The sequence below is a fragment of the Heloderma suspectum genome, chromosome 2 (genome assembly GCF_057233095.1).
Source record: "Heloderma suspectum isolate Gila_16-S chromosome 2, 16-S_ref, whole genome shotgun sequence".
Taxonomy (NCBI): domain Eukaryota; kingdom Metazoa; phylum Chordata; class Lepidosauria; order Squamata; family Helodermatidae; genus Heloderma; species Heloderma suspectum.
The window spans coordinates 334,453,030-334,479,011 of record NC_139459.1 but is presented as its reverse complement, the minus strand read 5'-3'; the positions used below and the strand labels follow the sequence as shown (position 1 = coordinate 334,479,011).

Here is a 25,982-nt window from a genome sequence, read left to right as displayed (position 1 = left end):
GAATCACAGCTCCTCTGGGAATGGAGTCACCAGCCATCATCGGTGACTACCAATAAACATGTTTGAAAAAAGAAAAGGAGGAAATAAAGCTCCAAACCCAGAATGGATTCACAGCCCCACCGAAATCAGAGCCACCAGCCTCCACGGATTGAAGTATAGACAGATATGTGTGTGTGTGTGTGCGCGTGTGCACGTGCGCGCATTTATTACACTTCTATACCAAGCAATAGCTAACACTCTCAGCTAGAAATGCCCATGAAGCCCTCCAGGCATCGGCCCAGATATGAGCTTTGGAAATTTAATGCTTGCCTCCTCTTTGAGGTGAGCATTATGAAGCCCGCGATTTCTTCTCCGGCTCTGATTAAAAATCCCAGCTGGAGAAGAATTGCTGTTTTAACAGCCTCCCAGCCACCCATCTCCCCCAAACTACAGCTTTGCCCAGCCAAAAGCTGTCTTGCTGAGGCCTCTCCAGGCTGTGGAAGCATTTACAGACAGGGATCATGAGGAGGGCTCATGGCTCAGTGGCAGAGCACAAACTTTGCATCCAGAAGTCCCCAGGTTCAATCCCCGGAAACTCCTGGAAATAATTGTGCCCGAAACCCTAGAGAGCCACTGCTGCCAGTCAGTGTCGACAGTAGTGGGCTAAATGGACCAATGGTCTTCCTCAGAATACGGCGGCTTCCTGTGTTCCTATTTATCATGGGAGTCTTAAAAGCCTGTGCAGCCCCCAGCTGCAAATCCCAGATTCATGCCACCAGCAGAAGCCCTGCCAGGACATATCCAGAATGTCAAGGGCAGCCAGGGATTGTGGAAGTATGCAGCTTCCCATGATGCCTGGCTCCTTTTGACAGCTTAGCCCAGGCACGCTCAAGTCCCACTGGGGCTTCTGCTGGCTGCACGATGCATTCACAGTCAGCCAGGCCTCCTGAAAGCTGACTATTGTTAGTGGGCAACAAACCCCCAAACGGCTGCTGAGGCCCCTTGGGGCAAAAGGGTTTCTTGTGAGGGGAAGTGTTTGCCCCCAATAATGGTTGTCAGTGATGTAGTGCAGCCCCCGTGGAATGTCACCTATCTCTAATAATAATCATGCTCATATAGGGTGTCCTGTCCCTTTTACCTTCTAGCTTTTTGGCCTCAGCAGGAAGTTCAGGACAGCCAGACTTAAAACTAATCTTTCTGCTGCCTGAACCACACTTCTTTCTTTTTAATGGAGCAATGTTGGCAGCAAAAGAATGCTCAGGATAACCCAGGGGTTCCAAGGGGTTACATCTTTGCCTAGCTACAGCTCTGTTGCTCATTTAAAAGACTAGACAGGTGGTTTCCATGCTTTATTAGCCCAAGGTTAGAGTTTGTGAATCCACAGGAAGCCCAGCTGCATTAACATACCATTGCTATTAATGACACTAATCCTTCTGATGCAATCAGGACGTGCTGGGATGTGATTAATTTTGAATATTCAATCCCTCTAGTCCTCAGGAACAATAGGAATGAGGAGAGAAAAGAACATAAAAGGTACAAGCTGTAGGGTAAAAGGGATTCTACAGAGACATTTCACTTCAGGTTAAGATTCCTACAGAAATCCAACCAGGTGTATTGATTTAGTGCACCATTAAAGAAGCATCTGTGAAAGAAAAACATGCCCATCAAAACAAAATGGAAAAGCATTGTTTGCAGTTTAGAATAATTAACAGAAGATGCAGCATAGAAATTACTGCACCACCTTACAAGCATCAACTTCAATTCCCTCTCAGAGTAGGTGAATTTGCAATGGATAACATGTGGAGCTCAAGGAGGAAGGTGCTTAGATCTTCTTGTTGCCATTGATATCTGAGACATGTGTCCATGGGATTCACTTGACTAGGTGATATTTAATATTCAGCAGATAAATTATAACCATCTTTGCTGTTACCTTCCCCTAGTAACATGTTTAATCTAATCTAAATCTAAAAGTCTAATCTAAAAGTGAAGAGGGGTAGGAAAATTTGACTTCATAATATCTGAATCAAAACACCTGGTTATGAAACAGTCACAAAGTATTTGTTGACCACATCTGGGATCTTTGCAAGTTCCATGCATCTCTATTAATCAGACCATATCTTTATCAGACCTTACCAATCCTACAAAGATTCCGACTTCAGCTGTTTTTCCTTGCTTCCTTATTTACTGACAATTTGGATTAAGGAAAGGTTATAATGCAAATCTGTAAAGCCAAGGATTAAAAATCGCCTATAACTAAGGGCAAAGAAGTTTGGCTGGCAAAGCCTCAAGGCCATGTTCCAACAGCAGCAGCAGAACAAATATGACAGGGGCTTAGCTTGCATGGGGCCTAGCTCAAACAATCTTAATTTCAGCACAAATTCAAATGATTCCAAACTAACTCATCTGAGATGAGTCTATTCCAAGTCCAGGGAGCACACCCATCATTCTTGCCAAGGTTGATCTTCTGCAGGGTGTAGGGATGGGCAAATCTGTCAAGCTCAGTCTTGATGAAATCATTTTTCCCCAGTACCAAGCTCATTCTGTCTCAGTTCTGTACAAGCTTTTATTTCCCAGACAGAAGTTTGTACATTTTTCAAATGTATGCATTTTGTATGTATGCACCCATTGAATAAACTATGGCTGCATGTACACATAGCAGTTTTACCGTTATCATACTGCAAAGATAACTATTGGTGCCCATGACACTGATGGGCACCAACAGTTATCACCGCAGTGGGATAATGGTAAAACTGCTATGTGCAGATTCAACCTGTGTTTGGACTCATTTTTAGAAATGTTCACAGTTTTCTCTGTTCAACTTTCAAAAGTGTGCATGTTGTTGAACATATTTTTTTTCTTTGCAGAATGCATTGCAACCCCGGAAATGTATGGATTTCCAACCCCAAATTGTGTTGGGGGCCACGTGTGGCTCTGGGAGTTATGAATCAGGTTTTTTAAAAAACCTTCAATGAGGGGTGTCCATTGCTGTAGAATCCAGCCCTTTCGAGGCTCGACAGACTCCCAGCAAGCACCTGACTTGGCTTGCATTTGTGGGCCGAGCCATGGGTCTGTTCCTGAAACTGGGGGATTTTTTCCCAGGATTTTAAAATTTATGTAAATAGAAACGTGCATAAATTCCAGGGTGCAATTTGTGTGATTTATGCAAACGTCGGCCACAATTTGTATAATTTGTGTCTGCCATTTGCGCAAACTGCACAAAATATTGTCAAAATTTGCATAAGCCACATGATCTGCACCCGCAATTTGCGAACATTTCTATTTACGAAAATTTTAAAAAACCAGAAAAATCCGTGAACAAGCCAGCTCATGAGGAAACAAGCCAAAATCCAGGAGGCCGAGCTGATGAAAGCTTGATGAGCTCCACCCCCCAGATGGATTCCTCTGACATCCCTACCCTCCACGCAGCAAATTTTTCCAAAAACCCATCCCTTGCAAGGTGGTCCTGATTCTGGCAGTGGCCAGTCTTGCATGCTTCAGACTGGGTTCCCACTTTGCTTGGGCAGCATGACAGTTCTTCCACTACCTCTTCTTCCCACATGGTGGCGATCATGTGGTGTAGTGGCGAGAGTGCTGGACTGGGAGTTGGGAGATCCGGGTTCTAATCCCCACTCCGCCACAGCAGGTCCCTGGGTGACTTTGGCCCAGTCACAGAGTCTCAGCCCAACCCACCTCACAGGGTTGTTGTTGTGAGGATAAAATGGAGGGGTAGGAGGATTATGTATACCACCATGGGTTCCTTAAGGAGGAAAAAAGGCGGGATATAAATGAAATGAATGAATGAATGAATGAATGAATGAATGAATCATGTGAGGGGCCCTGGCTACAGGGCAGGAGACTACACTGAAGCTCCTGTCAACACCAGTATCACTCTAGTTTCCCGACACGAAATGCTGCCATGAGGAGCTCTCACATGAGCTGCTCTCCCATGGCCCCTTATACTACATTATTGTCAGAGCACTGAGGACCTACAGGAAGCTGCCTTATATCAGGTCAGGCTATTTGTCCATCCAGCGTAGTATTGTGTGCTCTGACCAGTGGCGACTCTCCAGGATCTCATGAAGGGTAATGCTATCTATGGCTATGAGTCCTGATGGCTGTATGCTACCTCCAGTATCAGAGGCAGTATGCCTGTGTACACCAGTTCTGGGGAACACAACTTGTGCTCATGTACCACTTGTGAGCTTCCCATAGGCATCTGTAGGGACCAGAATGCTGGACTAGATAGGCCTTTAGTCTGATCCAACATTGCTCTTCTTATTTTCTCAGACAGAGCTTTTTAACTGGGCATGCTGGGAGCTAAACCAGGGATGTGCTTTGCCTCTGGCCTATGGCTCCCCCTGATACCCAGAGGTGCTACTGTTGTTGTTGTTGTTGTTGTAGTTGCTGCTGCTGTTCAGTCATTAAGTCATGTCCGACTCTTCATGACCCCATGGACCATAGCATGCCAGGCCTTCCTGTCCTCCGCTCTCTCCCGGAGCGTGCTCAAGTTCATATTCATTGCATCGGTGATGCTATCTAGCCATCTCATCCTCTGCTGTCCCCTTCTCCTTTTGCCTTCAATCTTTCCCAGCATCAGGGTCTTTTCCAGGGAGTTTTCTCTTCGCATTAGGTGACCGAAATATTTGAGCTTCAGCTTCAGTATCTGTCCTTCCAATGAGCTAAACAGGGATGTATGTGAAATTCATTTTAACTTGTGTTTGACTAGAATTTATCCAGTTTGATCCTCCTGGAATCAAATGCATAGCTTAACCCAAACAGGGCTGAAAGTCCATGCATTCTGAGCTTCCAATGTGATTGGGTGTGTTCTAAATATGTGTATATTTGAAAAAAAGGGCATGAAAGAATGTATGCTTTTGAAAAATGTACACAGACTTTAATCAATGGGAGAAAATGTGTTATATTTCAAAGATGTGTACAATTGCACTGCACATTTGGAAAAATGCCCATGAAAATGCACACAAATTTTCATGTGAAAAGACACCCCACCCCCAACATTCACAATTTGATATGGACATGAGTCAGAACGAGCTTTGACGTGGAATTCGGAGAACCTCAGCGAAGTTCAGTTTGGCTGATTCACACATCCCTACCTCTAAAGCATCCATCCCTCATTGTTCAGCCCCAATTTCTGGCTCTCTATGGTTTAATGTCATGTTGAGAAGGAAGCTCAACTTCCTTAGGATCTTAGTGAGCAATAGTTGCTTATCTATAGCAAAACTGAATTTATGTTAGAAGAACGACTACCAAGTTATTTATTGTTCCCCTTCTGAGGCCAAAACACAAAATCTATTTCTTTGAACAATATATTTTCCACACACACACAAAAGGGGTCATAAAAAACATACTTAAAACTAGGTTGGTGATACTCCACTTTTTCCCTTTTCTAACTTCTCCACTCACAAGGAAGGGATCTAGAGCTCATGACATCAGCCAGAGGGGGCCATGGCTGAGGCAAACAAGAGTTAGCACAGAGAGGTGCACATTGTCAGTGTTGTAAACATATTTGCACTCAGCTCTTTTATACAGGGTAAAATATATTTAGACTAATGGGAGTCTAGCAGTAGAAAAGCACATCAAATCTCTCCTTCACCAGAGTCTCAACAATAGCCTACATCAGTATGACAGGGGTATGGAACAGTACAAACAGAATTCTTCCAATATGAGCTCCTATTGGACATGTATGCTATTCTCACTGGCGTCCATCTCAGTCTTGATTTTGAAATTAGGAAGAGAAAAATAAGCAACTCTTGCCCCCCCTGGATCTCCCTGCATAATATTCCTCTGCATGTTTTTTTTTTCCCCATCCCACCCAGTTGCACCCACTCTCAACACATCTTCTAAGGCTCATGGGGTTACTTAAAGTGGGTGATACTTCCCCTCCCCATCCCTCCCATACACAGAGAGAAGCAGCCTGGCTGGGCAGTTTCAACCAGCTGGAATGCTATTTCAAGCTTCATCAGTGACGTTAATAGTGGGCAGGTTTCAGTGTAGGGAAGGGCAAGACCCATGGAAAAGTTCAAAGTAGGGATGTACGAAACAACGTACCTGGTTCGTTTCGTACATCTGGGTTGGGGGGGGAGGCGCTCCGTCCCTCCCCCTGAAATCCTTGATGGCCGGCTCTGCTCTACAGCAACTCTGCGGAGCCGCCGGCCAGGGTAGGCCTCAGTGACATCCGGCTGCTGCTGGGCTGCACAGGGATGCAAATGGCAGCCACCGTAGCCGCCGCCATTTGCGTCCCTTTTTTTTTTTTTTGCCATGATAGGCTACGTAAATATTCACGTAGCCTATCACGGCAAAAAAGAAAGGAACGCAAATGGCGGCGGCTACGGCGGCCGCCATTTGCGTTCCCTTTTTAAGCTGTGATAGGCTATGTAAATGTTTACATAGCCTATCATGGCAAAAAAGGGAACACAAATGGCTGCTGCCGTAGCCGCCGCCATTTGCATTCCCTTTTTTTTTTCCATGATAGGCTACGTGAATATTTATGTAGCCTATCACAGCCTCCACAGGGACGCAAATGGCGTCCCTGCATTAGCCTTGATAGGCTACATAAGTATTTACGTCGCCTATCACGGCTAAAATGGTGAAGCGAATGGGGGCCGCAGATGTGGCTACCATTCGCAGAGAACCACGAACAGCAGCAGGTGAGTGCTCCGTTTCGCGTGCCTTTCATGGGGTGAGGGGGCGGGGGGCTTTGTTCCGCCATGGGTTTCGGGGGGCCAAATGCACTGGCATTTGGCCTCACCAAGATCCATGGTGGAATTCTCCGCCATCCCTAGTTCAAAGGCCTGCACTTAGATTTATTCAGGATGATAGCACACATTCTCAGAGCATTTAATTCTTGTTATTTTTCTTTACCATGTAACAGCCAAGTATGTGGTAATGAGTGTCAGGAGCTGCTGGGGCTAGAACAAGCAGCCCTGAGCCCTGTCCATGGGTGCCCCAGGTGGCGAGCCAGGGCCATAGTTGAAACTTCTCCCTAGAATGAGGTTCTCAGACCCATGCCATACATTATTTTAAAGACATAGCTAGCAGACATGCCCTGTTGTCTTTCTTTTTGCTCTAGGGTAAGCACAGGGGGTCCTGATCCAGATTAGGATCCTTGAATGGGGGTTAAGAGGTCCTTAATACCCCACCCTGCTATGGACAGCATTGCCCTCCCTGCAATTTATATTTGCAAATCCATTGAAACAAACAGATGCTATTGCCACTATTGGGCAATATAATGTGCAGCTGTGGGAGGGGGAAAAGCTGAATTGACTGCAGCAGGGCCAGGGGTGGAGTGGAAGACAGTGGAGGCTGGTGGGCCCGATTTCGGCAGGTCTATGGATCTATTCTGGATTTCAGTCAGAAGTAGGGATGTCAGAGAATTCTGCCACAGATCTCGGTGAGGCCGAATGCCAGTGCACTGGGGCCCCCAAAATCCATGGCGGAACGAAGCCCCCACCCCCCAACCCACGAAAGGCATGCGAAACGGAGCACTTACCTGCTGCCGTCTGCGCTGACTTGTAAATGGTGGCCGCCCTGCAGCCACCATTCTCTTCTTTATCATAGCCATGATAGGATACCTAAATACTTACGTAGCCTATCACAGCTAACGCAGGGATGCCTTTTGCGTCCCTGAGGAGGCCGTGATAGGCTACGTAAGTATTTACGTAGCCTATCATGGCAAGCCAAAAAAACCCACCAGCGTACGCAAATGGCCGCGGCTATGGCGGCCGCCATTTGCGTTCCCTATTTTTAGCCATTTTAGCCTACGTAAATATTTATGTAGGCTATTACGGAGAAAAAAAGGGGAATTAAAATATAGTGGGTGCTATTTGCATTCCTTTTTTTCCCCGCCATAATAGCCTACAAAAACATTTATGTAGGCTAAAAGGGGGGGGGGGAGGAACGCAAATGGTGCCCACTACGCTATTTGCGTTCCCCTTTTTTTCGCTGTAATAACCTACGTAAATATTTACGTAGGCTAAAATGGCTAAAAATAGGGAATGCAAATGGCGGCCACTGTAGCCGCCACCATTTGTGTATGCTGTTTTTTTGTGGGGGGGCTGGCCGTGATAGGCTACATGAATACTTACGTAGCCTATCACGGCAGCTTCGCAGGATGCAAATGGCAGCTGCTACAGCAGCTACCATTTGCATCCACAGCAGCCCATCTGTGGCCAGAACTCTGGCTGCAGACGGCCCTGGCCGGCAGCTCCACAGAGCCGCCATGGAGTGGAGCTGGTCCAGGGAGGATTCCGGGGGGAGGGACGGAGCGCCTCCCCCCACCGCGAATCCAAGCTGCGAAAAGGTAAGTGCCTTTCGTACATCCCTAGTCAGAAGCAGCCAGAACTCTAAAGGAGCTATCCAAGGTGATGGACCCATTTTGGGGATAAAGTTCAGCACTTTGGATAGCTCCTTTAGAGTTATGGCTGGGTCTGACTGAAACCCAGAAAGGATGCACAGCCCCATCGAAACTGGAACCACCTGCCTCCACTGTGGAAAGGTTAAAGCCCCCAACCCCATACTATGGTCTGGATCTGAATCAGGGCCCCTGCACTTACTCTAGATTAAAAAAGAAACAAAAAAAGACACTGCTGCTAGCCATGTCTTTAAAGTAACCTAGGGATGTATGAAAGTCACTTACCTTGTAACGAAATTGGTTCGCGGTGGGGGGGAGGTGCTCCATCCCTCCCCCCGAAATTCTGGCCAGGGGGGAGGCGCTCTGTCCCTCCCCCCTGAAATTCTGGCTGGGGGGGAGGCGCTATGTCCCTCCCCCCCCCGAATCCTGGCCGGCCGGGTCCGCAAATGTCGGCAGCCATAGCCGCCGCCGTTTGCGTCCCTGCAGTCAGCCGTGATAGGCTACGTAAATGTTTACGTAGCCTATCACGACTGATTTAAAAGGAAAAAAAATGCACGTACGTTGTACGCCATGGGCGCCGCCATTTGCGTTCCTTATTTTGACATGTCTTAGTCTACGTAAACATTTACGTAGACTAAGACAGCGAAAATAAGGGGAACGCAAATAGCGTAGACACTATGCTATTTGCGTTCCCCTTATTTTCGCCGTAGTCTACGTAAATGTTTACGACTTTATGTAGACTAAGACGTGCCAAAATAAGGAGCACAAATGGCGGCACCCATGGGCGCCGCCATTTGCATATGCGTATTTTTGTTTTTTGTTTTTTACTGAGCCGTGATAGGCTACCTAAACATTTATGTAGCCTATCACGGTGTTTTTTAAAATTTAGCCGTGATAGGCTATGTAAATCTTTACGTAGCCTATCACTTTTTTTGTTGTTTGTTTGTTTTTAAATTTGGAAATGGCGGCGGCAGCAGCTGGTCGGAAGACTGGCTGCTGCAGCTGCAGCTGCCACCGCCAAACCGCCACCGGAGCCGCCACCGGAGCCGCCGCCGCTGCCAGGAAGATTCGCCGAAGGTAAGTCCCGTCCCGGGGGGGGTGGCGGGGGGTTGGCTGACCATTTCGCCACCGATTTTGGGGGGCTGAATGCGCTGGCATTCGGCCTCCCCAAGATTCGTGGCGAAATTCTCTGACATCCCTACTGACACTTTGGCCCTCAGGCTACCTGCTTACCCAGCCTGGCCACTGAATCTCCTCAGGCACAAAATCTACGAAGGCCTGAACTATAACGTTTGGGCAGAATGCGATGGGGCACTTACAGCCCTGCTGATTCTCTTTCTCCCCGCTAATTCCACTGCGCAAGTGACCCCTGCCACTTGCGCTATGGCGATTTAGCTCTTCCAGGGCAACCCGAAACAAGAGGAAACTCTCATTTCTGGAAGGAGGCAGGTCAGCGGAGCTCTGCTTGTGCAACGGAATCTGCAGGACCCACCGCTTGCAGAAGGGAATTGGCTGGGGTGTAAGTGCCCCACTAAATTCTGCCCTTTGTTCTCAGACTCTGGTCTCCCAGCCCTGCCCCCTGGGTTCAGCTCCATGAATTGAAGTCTTACTTGACACGACAGCTGGCTTCCACTCCGCTCTAACAGTGAACTGACAACGGATGGGATCCAGAGCGTCCCTTCCATGAAGGGAAGAGCTCCTCAGCCCAGCAGGTGCCACCTCTGGAGGAAAGGGGAACAGCATTTTTTGGCTAATTCCTCCTTCACCCAGCAGCCCCCTGTGTCCTCTGAAAAGCTGCCCTGGGGAGGTGAGAACCTGTGGAACAGTATGGGAGGTGGCATGGGGGACTGCAGAGGGAAGGAAGAATTGGCTAAAAAGCCCCCCTTCCTCCAGGGGGAGCCTCCACTGGATCACAGAACTCTTCCATTTGTGGAAGGGATATTCTGGGTCCAACCTAATGAGGGCTGTCCCCTGCCATCCTTGAATGGTGTCCTTAGCTACCACTACTTCTTCCAGTCACCAATACACACACACACCCTTTTCCCCCTTCCTCTTCGAGTGGCCGGAGAGCTTTGGGAATGAAGGAAGAGAAAGGGAAACAAAGATGTCGTGGAAACAGGGAGGGAGGAGTCTTAACTTCCATCTATGCCCTCCTTCTCTCCCCCCTCCCCCCTTCCCCTTCCCTCCCTCCAAACTGCTTCAGAATAAGCAGAGGTGAGAGAGGGTCAGTGGCAAGAAAGACGTTTGGCTCAGCTGATGACACCTAACCTAGGGAATCCACCCAAGCAAACTAACAGTGACATTTGCTCTTCTTCCAAGGATGAACATGCTATGCCATTGTGTAGTAAGAACTCCCCACACACACACACACACACACACACCCTTTTTGTACAAGGAAAATATCTGATAGTGGAAAGACACACATTTTGATCACAGTTGCGACTCGCATTCCTCTGCTTGGCTTCAAGATTCATGGTCCCTACCCAACATACAGAGTGTACCAGCAGTGACCCAGCCAGCCTTATCATCCTATTTTGGATGGCAATTGCAGTAATTGAATCAGAAATGGGTTGAGAATGCAACTGATGTTATTAGAACACTCACAGTTTGCTTCTTTTTTTCTTTTCTTTCTAAAGCCACATCATCAACACAGGGACAATACATTATCACAAATTGTGGTACTCCCCAGTTTTGCAGAAAGATGGAAAATACATACACAACAGCTAACATGTCTAGAAAGGATGAAGGGTGTGATTTATTTTTTTTTTAAATTCAGGAGTTTGCAATATCATCATTAGGGATGGACGAACCAACCCCTGTTTGATATTGGCAGGCACTCACTGAAGGACTGCCCCTGCTCGAGCTCCCCCAGACCCGCGCTCAAGCTCCCATGAGCTCACCAAACCACCTGCACTCACCCTGGAGCCATTTATGCCTCCAATATTGCATAGATCAGCCCTTCCCACCCCGAATTTGCATATTTTTAAATATGCACATTTTTAAAGACCTTCTTTTCCCCATAAAAATAAGCTCGGCAAAATGGCGGGTGTTCGCAGACTGGATCCAGGGTGAGCACGGGGAACATCCGGGAGGGCATGAGTGGGGGCGAGTGAGGTGAGAGATTCAGCCAGCATGGTCTGGGGGTGCGGGGGGGGGGAGCCCATTGGACTCCCAGACCCAGTCAGGCATCCACACCATCCCTAATAATTAGTGGGTCATTGTCCTCTCATTGCATTTATTAAACTAATGGGATGAGAAGCCCCAAGCATGTCTGCATATTTTCATAATTCACTGGCTACACACACATTGAGTGGCCCTTGTCTCCCATACAATAGAAAAATCAAATTTTCCCTTTAATTCTGAAAGCAAGGTATACGTTTGCTGATGGCTAATCAAGGGAGCATTTCTAACATGTTGCCTATGAATACATTTGCAGGTAATCCCATAGGCCTGCAGTGAGGTCATCATAGCCTGCTGTGGATTTAAATTGGCATGTGTCAGGCTGTGATTGAGATGATCAACCCAGTCCTTCAAACTCCCGTAGAGATGATTTGAGATTGTAGTGCCTAGGCAACCACAACATCTGTCTCTCAGGAGATAACTCAGAGGCTCAGCACATTACAAGCACTATTCTCGGATCACAGCAACATGCTGTATGCAATGTCATCATTTTTCCCTGCAGCCAGCTATAAGATGTACTGCTGGCCACCATGATCTTCTGGGGCCTGGCACAGAATGTTCCACACCACTGTTGCCCAGCGAGTCGGAGCATGGTGTAGGCATTTGCTATACCAGCCTACAGAAGGACTTGATGGTTGGTGTAATAGGGCCTTCCTGATGCCCTCCAGACTTCAACTCCCATAAGCCCCAGCTACCATTGCCAATGGTCAAGAATGCTGAGAGTTGTAGTCTGAAACATCTGGAGCACACCATGTTGGGGGAGGCTGGCATAACACTTTGTCTCAGCAGTGGGGAGTCAGTTGTGATGCAGGCGTCATTCACTTGGGTTCCGTTTCAAACTGATGGGTGAGGTGGGGAAAGGGATTAGGAAGGAGGCAATAGGAGTGTGCATTCATGGGACTGGGCAGGTGGAGAAGTCTATGTTCCTTTGCACCCAAGTGCCTACATTGGAATTGCAATATTTGGTTGTGTACAGCAGTGCAATAAAGTAAGGTTTAGAAAAAATAATACTCAGTGGGTAGGTGATAAGCCATCCATCAGTCACTAGCCTGATAGCAGCAGACATCGTGGGACCAATCTGACTACAGAGTAGATCAGATGAGGTGGAGTAAAATCAGAGTCATGAATGGGAAGGGCTGGAGATGGGCCATGAAGAAAGACATTTCATTGCTGGATTTTCTTTGTAAGATGTGTGAGTCTTTGCCCAGTCAATCCACGCAAGGTACACTAAATGTCTTCCGTATCCCTTGTTTCTCTCTGCACAGATTTCTTCCTCTGTAGCTGTTAGCTATTCTCAGGTGACAATAGAAAGTATATCACAAATAAAGTCAATGTAGTAAACAGAAAGCAAGAGAATGGCTTCCATTTGCTATTGTCGATAGTTAACAATAACTGAAAAGAGATCCTAATCAACCCTAACAGGCATTTTAACTGGGCAATCCTATGCTCACGTTCTGTCCAGATATGCCACTGAGACTCTGTTGGAACAGCTGTCATATCTGATTCATCGTCAGCCTGACAGGGGAAGGGAAAGACAATGAGAAAATATAAACATGGCATAAGGAAGACAAGCCCCTGCCCTCACACACCCAAGTGTCTCTAGAAATGGTGGCACCGCCCACCAACCAGGGACTGTGCTGGGGATGACCCCCACATGTCAACCACACACAGAGGAAGCCAAGGAACTCAAAATCATGGGGGATCCCCTGCCACCCATATAGCATGCCACAGCAGCACAGCCACTCCATCAACCCCAGTGGTGCCAGCAATAACTCTGTGACTGCAAGTCCCCAAGAAATCCTATAGACAGTGGTTTGAATCTCCTTATTTATTCAGAGTATTTCTGTACCACCTTTTAGGCAAAAACTTTCAAGTAGGGATGAATGGGTACCGCGTCTGGGTTCTCCAGGCACCCGCCAAGCCCCTGCCAAGCTCCTGCCCCCACTTGCACACCCCTGGACCTGTGCCCAACCCCCCCTGCTCACCGAGCTGCCCACACACACGCTGGGCCCACCCAGCAATCTCTGAGCCCACCATTTAGTGAAGAAGAAAAAAAAGGCAGGCGCAGATGAGCGCATATTTGTTCTTCCGCAAAATGGTGCTGTGAATGGCCGATTTATGCTAGGTTACAGGAATATGTGGCCCACTTATGCCTGTAATCTTGCATATATTGGCCATTCACAGCACCATTTTGTGGAAGAACAAATGTGCGCACCTCTGCACCCGTCATTTTCCCCCACAAAACAGCAGGCCTAGAAATCACTGGACAGGCCCAGGGTGCATGTAGGTGGCTTGGCAAGTGGGGAGGGGGTTGGGCAGGGCAGGGGGCACAGCAGGCAAAGCTCAGGGTAGCAGGCAGGGTGGGGTCAGCTGGATGCCTGGATCCGATCAGGTGCCTGCACCATCCCTATTTTCAAGTGTACAATATAAAATCCAAACATTTCACCCCACAGAACGTTACAGATTACGAACTTGAAAGCAGAGCAGCCTAATTAGGAACACAAGCAGTAATCAACTCATCAACAGTAACAGAACGCTAAGCCCAATAAAAACACCTTCATTGCTCACCAAAAGGAAATCAGTGAGGGAGCCAATCTAATCTTCTTGGGAAAAGGCCATGTCCCATCTCCCCACCAAGGTAACTTCTTTTGGTGGTGGGACATAGAGCAGAACCTCATATGATGGTTGCAAGATTTGGGCAGGCTCCTACGGAGGCAGGCAGTCCTTCAGATGTCCCGTTGCCAACCTCATGAGCACTGTTTTATGAGCACAACACACATAAAGGGTAAGAAAAAGAATACACAGAATGCAGAACCTAAATATGTTTGTTGGCATGGCACCCACAGAGAGCAGACCGAGGTCTCCTGGATGAGGGTTCAAGACAAGGGAAGGGCTCTTGCCAAGCAGCGAAAGTGCAGGACCAGGAGACGCAACAAGGGGAACTCATTGCATAGGGCAAGAGGTTGGGAAGCAGGAGGTGAGAGTCTGAGCTACACCAAGGGGAAGGGGTGAGGATGGCCCCATTCACCTTTTGCATACCTGTGTTGTTGTTTTAAGTCATCATGCCAGGGGCAAAAGAAAGGGAGCTCCCTACAGCAGCAACAACAGAAAAGGCATCAGGCACATCATAGGTCCCCTTCATGGATCACTGCCTTGTTGTGGTGAAGGGGCTTGCGTAACTCAGTGAAGCCATAAGCTATGCCGTGCAGGGCCACCCAAGACGGACAGGTCATGGCAGAGAGTTCTGACAAAATGTGGTCCACTGGAGAAGGAAATGGCAACCCACTCCAGTATTCTTGCCAAGAAAACCCCATGGAACGTACTACCGGAAGTACAAGCTGGGTTTAGAAGAGGCAGAGGAGCTAGAGATCAAATCGCCAACATTCGCTGCATCATGGAGAAAGCAAGAGAATTGCAGAAAAACGTCTATTTCTGCTTCATTGACTACGCTAAAGCCTTTGATTGTGTGGATCACAACAAACTGTGGCAAATTCTTAAAGTGATGGGAGTACCAGACCACCTTACCTGTCTCCTGAGAAACCTGTACGAGGGTCAAGAAGCAACAGTAAGAACCAGACATGGAACAACCGATTGGTTCAAAATTGGGAAAGGAGTACGACAAGGCTGCATATTGTCACCCTGCTTACTTAACTTATATGCAGAGTACATCATGAGAAATGCCAGGTTGGATGAATCACAGGTCGGAATTAAGATTGCTGGGAGAATTATCAACAACCTCCGATATGCAGACGATACCACCCTAATGTCAGAAAGCGAAGAGGATCTCAAGAGCCTCTTGTTGAGGGTGAAAGAGGAGAGTGCAAAAGCTGGTTTGAAACTCAACATTAAAAAAACTAAGATCATGGCATCTGGCCCCATCACTTCCTGGCATATAGAAGGGGAAGAAATGGAAGCAGTGACAGATTTTACTTTCTTGGGCTCCAAGATCACCGCAGACGGTGACTGTAGCCATGAAATTAAAAGACGCTTGCTCCTTGGGAGGAAAGCTATGGCCAACCTAGACAGCATAGTAAGAAGCAGAGACATCACCTTGCCGACAAAGGTCCGTCTAATCAAAGCTATGGTTTTCCCAGTAGTAACGTATGGCTGTGAGAGCTGGACTATAAGGAAGGCTGAGCGCCGAAGAATCGATGCTTTCGAACTGTGGTGCTGGAGAAGACTCTTACGAGTCCCCTGGACTGCAAGGAGGTCAAATCAGTCCATCCTAAAGGAAATCAACCCTGACTGCTCATTGGAAGGACAGATAATGAAGCTGAAGCTCAAATATTTTGGCCACCTAATGCGAAGAGAAAACTCCCTGGAAAAGACCCTGATGCTGGGAAAGATTGAAGGCAAAAGGAGAAGGGGACGGCAGAGGATGAGATGGCTAGATAGCATCACGGATGCAATGAATATGGACTTGAGCACGCTCCGGGAGAGAGCGCAGGACAGGAAGGCCTGGCGTGCTATGGTCCATGGGGTCACGAAGAGTCGGACACGACTGAACGACTGAACAACAGCAACATCATAGGTAATTTCTCTTACCCAGCCTCAACACCCAGACATGGTTGCCGCCAGAGCATGGGGGCTTCAGGAGGAAGCCCCCTGAGGCAGGGCCTGGGCAGGCAGGCAGGGGCCTGTCTTCTCTTCAAGCCTTGCCTAAAAAACAAACTCTTGTGCTATGTGTTTATGTGGAAACATGGTTTTGTTACTCCTTGAATTTCCACTCACCAAACAGGAGAATCAAACTTTACTGCCTCCCCTCAGGTTCCTAGGAACCCTCGAACATGAGGCAGGAGGCAGCCCCAGCATTTACTCCAAACAGCACAACCATGACAGCTGGCTAGGGGTACTAGCTGACTTTAGCCCAGACCGTAATATGACGGTCTGACGGTAATTCTGATGGTATTATCCGACGGTAATATGACGTTGGGAAATCAGAGAAAAAGCTGCAGAGTCTGGCACACAGGTGACCAACTACAGACTCCAAATACAGGATGCTCCTTGCCATGTCTACTTCCTGGATTTCTTCTGCTATCTAAGCTAAGCAACAAAGAGAAACATTTTTTTCTACAATATGCTGGCAAAGAAAAGAACTCACCCGATATTTGCGCTCATAATATGCCTGACCTCGCACCTTGTTTTCACTGGGACTTTTTCTCCACCTGGCCTCTCCTACCTGCATCTGAGGTTCATTGCCTCAGATGCCATAACACATGACAGGTTATCCCAACAGTGGGTGCATCTTCTTGTTCTCTGAGGTTCACACACACACACACACACACACACACGTTCAGCACTCAGTTACTGTCACTGTGGTGACTTCCACATGAGGTATGGCTAATGTTGTAACCCACATGTGAATATTTCTTCAGGAATTATGGATGTATCAGCACATGCTCTCAGTAGAGAACAGAAGTGTGGGCTACCCACCATTAGTGGCAGGGCCTACGGAGTAAAAAGGAAACAGACTCCACCATCAGTACAGTTAGGATTTTGTGACTAGAGAAGATGGTGGGCCTAGCTAATTCCTTTCTGTAAGGCCCTCAAAGCCTAGGAACAGGTTGGTACTAGAACCTTCTCAACTTTAAAAGTTAATGTGTTGAAAATTTGAAATATTATAAGAGTTTGTTCTGGCTATGTTCTTTTTTGTGTTGTAAAAGGCTTCAAATTTTCCTTCCTGTGTATGAAAATGACTGGCAGAACAAGAGGATTGTTCTGGAGAGGCAGTGAGTGAAGCAAAGTTCCAAACTGTCTTCATAAAGCAGCAAGATAAAGCAGGAGAGAAAGTTATAAGAGAAAGAGAGAGCTAGAAAGGAATGACTGAGTTAAGTGGGGATGTCCGTTGCTGCGAAATCCAGCCCTTTGGGGGCTTGTCAGATTTCCACGGCACACCTGACTCAGCTTGCTTTTGCAAGCCAAGCTGCGTGGTTTCCCTGAGTTCTGGGGACTTTTAACACATTTTTTGGGGTCTCAGTCATTTCAACTGTAAATTGTGCAAATTTGCATAATTTTTGTAAATTGCAGCAGAAATTTGCACAAATTATGCAAATTTGCACAATTTGTGGCCAAAATTTGCACAAGTGTACTCTTATACAAGAAATAATAATAATTTACAGAAATTCTGCCAGCTGGCCTGACTCATTGCATGTTGAGTCAGGCCAGCTGGTAGAAAATGGAACGGAGTCTCGTCAAGCTCTACCCCCCAACTGGATTCCTCTGATATCCCTAGCAGACAGTATTTAAAATTTAGTTTTGGATTTATTTGGACTTATCAAGTACTATATGTGATGGTGCTTGCATTGGAATATATAGGACTTTCTATTATGTAAGAGACTGATAGACATTATTTGCCTTTGCATAGATTCCCTTCCAGTGGGTCCCTCTAGAGCAGCATTCTCCATCCTGGTATCCTCCAGATGTATTGGACTACAGCTATGGTCAGACACATAGCATCAGACTGGGGCAAGCTGCTCTAGAGACTCTGTATCAAAATCCTTGGTTTAGAATACATAGAAAGCAGATTGAGAAGGAATAGTTGGTTACACTATCACAGATCAAGCCCCACACTCAGGGTGTTTCGACTGTCTCACAACCTTTCAAACCCGATCACAAGTTCAGCTGCAAGTCAACAGGTGATAATGTATGCATATTTGTGTGTGACCATATGTGTGTGCACATATATATGTGTGTGTGTGAATTAGACCAAAAGTCCTTTCCACCTAGCATACTAAGAAAGCAGTGTAAGAAGGATTCAGGGAAGGGAAGGAGCTTGTTCACTACTGGAGAAAGGCAAGCATAGATAGAGGGACATTTCTCTCTCTCTCTCTGATAATACTAGAGCTCAAGGTCACCCCATGAAATTGATTAGCTATAGGTTCAGGAGGATGGACAAAAGAAAGTACTCCTTTACAAAATATATAACGCACAACACATAATTCACTTGTGGAATTCATTACCGCAGAAGTGGCACTAAAAAAAAATAAAAAATAAAACAGGATTGTACAGACATGTGGAGGATAACACTGTCAAAAGTTATTAGCCATGATAGCTGGGTAGAGCCTCCATTTACAGAGACAGTACCTCTGGGGACACTCACCAAAGAAAGGCAGTTGCCTTCCTGTCCTGCTTATGGGTTGTCCAGAAACATCTGCTTTGCAACTGTGAGAAAGATGATGCTGAACTAGCTGGTCTGATCCATGGGTGGGCAGAAGGTAGATCAGGACCTACTGGCAGATCTCTGGGTAATTTGCAGTAGCTTGGCAAGGATTTCAGACTTCATTATTTCACAACAGCAACAACAACATTCCCCCTGCCCTAAATTTTATTGCTGAAATGAAGAATGCTTGAGGTGGATTTGTACACAGAAGGACTGTAAGTGCCATTCAGCTCTGGTACTCAGAACAAAATCTTAGGCATATAATGATTTAATTCTAGGTGTCTATCTTTTCCACCAAGTCCCAGTAGTTGCATTTGGGGGTTCTAGTAAATAATAATAAAAAAATCCTGCCCACCCCAGGTCTGATCCAGCTCTTCTTACATTCTTAGCAGATTCCTACTACTCACTGCAGAAGCCAGAGGCAGCTCCTTTAATCAGAGACCCAGGAGAAAGCAGTGTGCAAGGTGGAACCATTCCATGGGCCAATGGTCAAGAGTTACTTTCTAGTTCTAGCTAGGAAGGTGGTGAGGTGTAACCATATTGCGCCATTCCACTTCAAACAACATATTTACAGTCACAGAGAAGATTCAGGATCCCTCCAGCTTCAAGGATAAAATAGCAATGCAGCAATGTGTTGCAGCTGACTGGTTTTATTGGTTCACATAATTGTCTCTTATTAATTTGTACTGTGCATAATAAAATAAGCACTCACCTTCACAGTCTGCCCGGCTTCAGGACCATCCTGTAGACAAGAAGGAGTGGGGGGTGGGGGAGGGGGGAAAAAAAAGGAGGCTGAGATAAGAGCAGCCAAGGAGGCTCTCCTGGGTATTCAGAAATATTGCCCATTAATAATTTAGATCCAATTTCACTGTGCATTAATTTATAGCACTCTCGTGAGTACGATTTGTCGCCAAAGTATTTGGGAACAGACACCTTTCTATTTCAGGTCCAGATCAAATGGGAAACAGCGGTCTGAAGAGAAAGAAATGCTGACATGTTCTATTCCCCCAGCCCTCACCATCTCGGATCGCAGATGTTCCCAATAATGTTGGTGCTTACCAAGATTGATGGGTGCTATTTATAAAAGACAAGGTAGTTGTTGGCAGACATGGTACAGGGCAGTGGCCTTCTCTGCACAATGTGGCTTTAACAAAAGTTCTGAGGGCAGAGTTGGCCAGTCAACTCAAGTTGTTCACTGTTGCGTTCACAGGGATAGGGACGGCTCTGGGAAATCCACCCCTTTGCGGGCTCACCAGAGTTCTGTGGCTCAGCTAACTCAGCTTGCATTTGCTGAGCTGCAGATTTCTTCCCTAAATCCAGGAACATTTTCTGTATTTTTTAAAATGTGCAGAAATAGACATTTGTGCAAATTGTGGCTGGAATTTGGGTGAACTGCACAAATTCTAGTTGCAGTTGCAATTTGCGCAAATGTCTATTTCCGGGGGCGGGGGGAATCATGGAAAATCTACTAGCTGGTAGGGGTGAACGAAAGTCACTTACCTTTTCTCGCAGCTTTTTCGCGGTGGGGGGGAGCGCTTCGCTGCTCCCCCCGCGAAGTTCAGGCCGGGGGGGGGAGGCTTCCCGCCTCGCCCGGCCGAAATTCAGGCCGGGGGGGGGAGGCTTCCCGCCTCGCCCGGCCGAAATTCAGGCCGGGGAGGAGGCTTCCCGCCTCGCCCGGCCGCGAACACGAAAGTAAAAAAAAAAACAAAACACGTCCCCTGATAGGCTACGTGACGATTCACGTAGCCTATCACGGCTAGATCTGGAAAGTCAGCCGTGATAGGCTACGTGAATCGTCACGTAGCCTATCACGGGTGACTTAAAAAAAAAAAAAGCGCGTACGCGAATGGCGGCCCCCATAGGGAGCCGCCATTCGTGTTCCTTATTTAGTTGCTGTAGTCTACGTCAATGTTTACGTAGACTACGGCGAAAATAAGGGCAACGCAAATAGCGTTGCCCTTATTTTCGCCGTAGTCTATATAAACATTGACGTAGACTACAGCGACCAAATAAGGAACGCGAATGGCAGCTCCCTATGGGGGCCGCCATTATCCGTACACACTTTTTTTTTTTTTTTTAAAGTCACCCGTGATAGGCTACGTGACGATTCACGTAGCCTATCACGGCTGACTTTGCAAATCTTGCCATGATAGGCTACGTGAATCGTCACGTAGCCTATCAGGGGACGTGTTTTTTTTTTCTTTCATTGCAATGGCGGGGGCGGCAGCCGGTCGAAAGACCGGCTGCTGCTCCCGCCCCGCTCGAACACCGGACGAACCGCCAGCCGGACCCGCCGCAGGGAGGGACATTCAGGGAAGGTAAGTCCCGTCCCGGGGGGGGCGGGGGGGGCGGAGGATTTCTCCCCGAAACTTGTTCGGGGGGCCGAACACGTTGGCGCTCAGCCCCCCGAAGTTTCGGGGAGAAATTCTCCGCCATCCCTACTAGCTGGCCTGACTCACTGTGGACCAAGTCAGGCCAGCTACCAGAAGATGAGCCAAAGTCTGGGGCCCAAGCCAATGAAAGCTTGTTGAGCTCCACCCCACAACCAGACACCTCTAGGCAGGGATGCCATTCCAGTAGGAGGAGGGGAAAGGGAATTCTGTAGGGAGGCAAAATTCCCTGCAAGTTTTAAAAGCCCCCTCTTAGCTGAACTGAAGATTAAACTGAATGTATGAAAGTGCCTTAGACACACCCTATTCAGTCATGCATCTTGGGGGGATTGCTCCCACCAGCCTCATCCCAGATATCCCTTTGTTTATTTTAATTTATTCACTTATTCAAATATTTATATCCAAACTTTCACCCACTCGTGATCAAGTGCCTAGAAGAAGCCAGTGCATGTACACCTGAAGGCATATGGACTCTTGAATGTGAAAATCTGGGCTCTCCTTTTTCTAGGATACCATATCATAGATATGGTTTATGCACATAGGCATAGCCCTGATTACCACTCTCTGTGTGTTCACTGAATGCCTGAAATGAAAAGGGCTGAGACTAGGGATGTTAGAGAAATCGGCTGCAGATTCAAATGAGGCTGAATTCTTTGAAATCTGGCCTCTGGAATCCATGGCGGATTGGCCCCACTTACCTCCACTCAACGAGGATTCCATGCAGGACGGCACTTGGCTGCTTGCTCAGCCGGAGCCATTCTCCTCCGTGCTGATCGCCATTTTTTAAAAAATAAAACTTATATGCAAATAGAGTATAAATTGAGTAAAACTTATATGCAACTAGAGCCGTGAATCTTGCATATAAGCCTATGGACACATAGACTTATACGCAAGATTCACGACTCTATTTGCTTATAAATCTATGGACACATCCCGCCGATCACCATTTTTTTTAAAAAAAAATGGCGATCGGCATGGAGGAGAACGGCTCTGGCCATCCAGGTAAGCAGCCCTCAAGCCAGGTGGCTCTGCAGAATCCTTGCGGAGTGGAGCTGCTCTGGAGGATTCTGGTGGGGGGGAGGAACAGATTGCCTCCCCCCCAGGCAGATTCCCCACCAGAACGGATGGGAATCCATACATCTCTAGCTGAGAGTGAGACTAATGGCAGTGGAGATGTTGGAAGAAAGCCATCGATCACATGACAGGGGCCAACTGGTACTTGCAGGTAGGGATGTTGGAGAAATCTGCCATGGATTCAAATGACTTTGGATTTCTATGAATCCAGCCTGTGGATTCCGCTGGAGACCGGCTTTTTCCAACTCACATAGATTCCATGGATTTGTGGACCTTTCTTTTTTTTTACTTTCCAGAATTGTATGCAAATGTAGTTGTACGAAAAATATGAAAGTTGCTGGAAAATATGCATATATATATATATATATATATATATATATATATGCCATCTAAAAAACAACTGCCACATTTTATACATCTCTGATCTCTTTTCAGCCTCTACTGTGTAGCAGTTCTTCTGTGTGTGTATGCATGCTCTGCTCATTGACTGTTTGCTCATCTAAGAAAAATACACAAAATGTTACCTGCCAACAAAAGTTAAATAAATTGTAGTGGACTTTTTTGTGGTCTTTTCCAAAGTGGGAGGGGGGGATCAGAATCAATGAGCAGACCACGGGGCAAAGGACACCTTACAATCCTAAAACACAGATAGAACAGATTTAACACAATCATTCACACTTCTTCCAACTCTTCAAAGCCATCTCTGCAGATTTGCATTGAAACCAATGATGCATTCTTCTCCATCTCATAGTGTTTGCAGAATTGTCCCAGAAGACACCCAATGAATTAGTCAGTGTTTATTTTTTACTTGGGCCAGCTATAATATTGTCTTTCTGTTGACTTGTTGCTGTAGTGAATCTCATCACATACAGGAGATTACAGGTCCTATGTACCAATCTTGTGTTGCAAGATTCACCTTTTTGTCACTGGGTTGCAGGACCATGCAAAAGGCTACGTCTCATGGTAAAGAAATCACAGTAGAAGCGTTTACTAACCTGAACTGAAATGGTGAGTGAAGTTCCACCAAAATGTTGCTCCACCACATTTCCAACCAGCTGTGTGGTGCAAAATAAATCAGCCACTTCTTCAGGCAACAGGTCACGGAAACGTTCCACGGGACGGAGCGGACAAATGAGAACATCTGATTTGCATAAAGTTAAGGTGCAATGGCAAGTTCAGGTAGTCCATTATGAAGGCTTTCTACCTAATTCCAGGAATATATGTGGCCCAGAGCCTGTTCTCCAACTGGACTTTGGAGAGGCCAAGATTAAAGCAAGAACAATGAGAAGGGATTGAAAGGGAAGGAAGAAAAAAAGCACACTGCAGGATAATATTCCGAGATCACTTCAGTCAATTGGAATGTTTCTCTTGATTTAACGCAGGAGCCACAGTTTGCCACTAACAATGTCATATTGTGCCATCTCAAGACCATCAGTTTTTCTCAGAATTCTTAACTCTATAATGTTTAGAGTGAGTTTTCTAACTGCATATTCATCACCACCACCATCAGTCCCATACTCACAAGTTCTGTGATCTTAATGGGGACTTAGGAGGAAAACTGGGAGACCTGGACACTCAGCATCTATGGAAAGAAGACGATCCATGCATTAGTTATCGAAATGCTTTGGACAAGGAATCTGTTTCAGGCTTCTCAAATCACATAAATGACACCGACAGTGCAATCCTGTGCATGTCTATGCAGAAGTAAGTCACACTGAGTTCAGCAGGATTTACTCCTGATAAAAGTCAATATTTAGAATTACAGCCCAAGTGAACCTACCCCCACCCCCACCCCAGCACTTGGGAGCATCTGCACAGCTCTATTAGAGGTATGATCAGTGGACAACATAAGCAGGTGATATTTTGAAGGGCAGTTGAAAAAACCCACAGCATGAACATGAATATAATGATACGGGGTGGGGTGGGTGGGTGGGGCATCACAACAGCAAAGCAACAAAGAGGCTGTGGATCCACTGCAGATGCAGCCAGTCTTAAGGTAAAATGTATAAGAAAGATGGGAAGACTAACAACAGAGTACCAAAATATATTTTAAGCTAAATGTTTTGGCTTCTGCCCTCATAGGTAGCTTCAGTTATTGATGAGGACAGAAGCTGAAACGTGTAGCTTAAATATATATTTTTAATACTCTTTAGTGTATACACACACACACACACACATATATATTCCAAGCATGAGAATAACTTAACTGCTTGGGGAAATGCAACTTGGTTTTAAATACTGCCAAGTGTTAAGATTTAGGGCTGTGCAGGGACCCCCCGATCTGACTCGGAAGCCGCTTTGCAGCTTCAGAGATGGGCCCGATTTGGCTCGGGCAGATTCCCCCCCTCGACCCGACCCTGAACCCGAAGTGGGATTCAGATGTCCAACCCACTTCAGGTCCCCCCTGATGTCCCCCTGCAAACCCCCTTACCTTGCCACCGCCACCTTCTCCGTCACTGTCCTCACCATCCTTGCCGCTGCCATCCTCGCCATGTTCTCCACCGCTGTCCTCGCTGCCGCCAACTCCTGCGGCCGGACGCGAATGCCGACTCTTCTTGCATGGAGTCGCCATTTTTTAAATGGCAACCTCCTGGAAGTTCTTAGAAGTTGCTGTTTCAAAAATGGCGACTCCCTGAAAGAAGAGTCACTGCGCGCGTCCAGGCCTCAGGAGTTAGTGGCAGTGAGGACAGCGGCAGCAGCGACAGAGGTGGCGGCAAGGATGACAGCAGCAGCGATGGAGGTAGGGATGTACGAAAGTCACTTACCTTTTCGCGGATGTGATTCATGGGGGGGGGAGGTGATCCAGTCCTCCCCCCCGGAATCCTGCCCAGTCGGCTCCACTCCATGGCGCCTCCACGGAGCAGCCGGCCAGGGCCGTCCACAGCTGGAGTTCCGGCCGCGGACTGGCTGCTGTGGACGCAAATGGAGGCCGCCATAGCGGCCACCATTTGCGTCCACCCAGGCTGCCATGATAGGCTATGTAAGTATTTACGTAGCCTATCATGGCAGTAAAAAAAACCCAAACAGCGTACGCAAATGGTGGTGGCTACGGTGGCCGCCATTTGCCTTCTCTATTTTTCGCCGTTTTAGCCTACGTAAATATTTACGTAAGCTATTACGGTGAAAAAAAGGGAACGCAAATAGCACCCACTATGCTATTTGTGTTCCCCTTTTTTTGCCGTAAGAGCCTACATAAACATTTACGTAGGCTAAAACGGCGAAAAATAGGGAACGCAAATGGCGGCCGCCATAGCCGCTGCCATTTGCATACCCTGTGTTTTTTTGCTTGCCACAATAGACTACATAAGTACTTACGTAGCCTATCACGGCAAACAGCAGACGCAAATGGTGGCCGTGGCAGCCAGTCGAAAGACCAGCTGCCGCCGCAACTGCCGGAGCCGCCGCCACCAGAACATTCGCCCCAGGTAAGCTTCGTCCCGGGGGGGAATCCGCGGGGGGGGTGAGGGGTGGGAGGCCGTTCCACCAAGGATTTTGGGGGGCCGAATACCAGTGCATTCAGCCTCACTGAAATCCTTGGTGGAATTCTCCGCCATCCCAAGATGGAGGCAGCGGCGGCGGCTCAGTTAAGGACCTGGCGTGGCTGGGCCGGGGGTGCCAAAGCTCCAAAGCACACCAAGTGCTTTGGGGAGCCCCTGGCCCACTCTGGGTAACTTTGTGCCCCCTCTGCTTTGCCTCGGAAGGGGCTCAAACTGACCCGAAGCAGCCTGCTTCGACTCAGAGTTTGGGCCTCAGGCCGAAGCGGTGCACAGCCCTATTAAGATTATCAGAATGTCAAAAGAGCCAGTCGTATGGACCAAAGTTCCATCTTTTC

At 47.3% G+C, this 25,982-nt stretch overlaps 1 protein-coding gene across 1 annotated transcript in view; it reads right to left on the bottom strand.

The window, feature by feature from the left end:
• Positions 1-25,982, bottom strand: part of FHIT (fragile histidine triad diadenosine triphosphatase) — a 1,278,194-nt gene that overhangs the window by 369,083 nt on the left and 883,129 nt on the right. Inside the window, exons 6-7 of the mRNA XM_084840497.1 lie at positions 23,146-23,291; positions 19,399-19,428 (exon numbers count right to left, since the gene is read on the bottom strand). Coding sequence (XP_084696623.1) covers positions 19,399-19,428; positions 23,146-23,291 — 176 coding nt within the window. The remainder of the gene's footprint in view (positions 1-19,398; positions 19,429-23,145; positions 23,292-25,982) is intronic.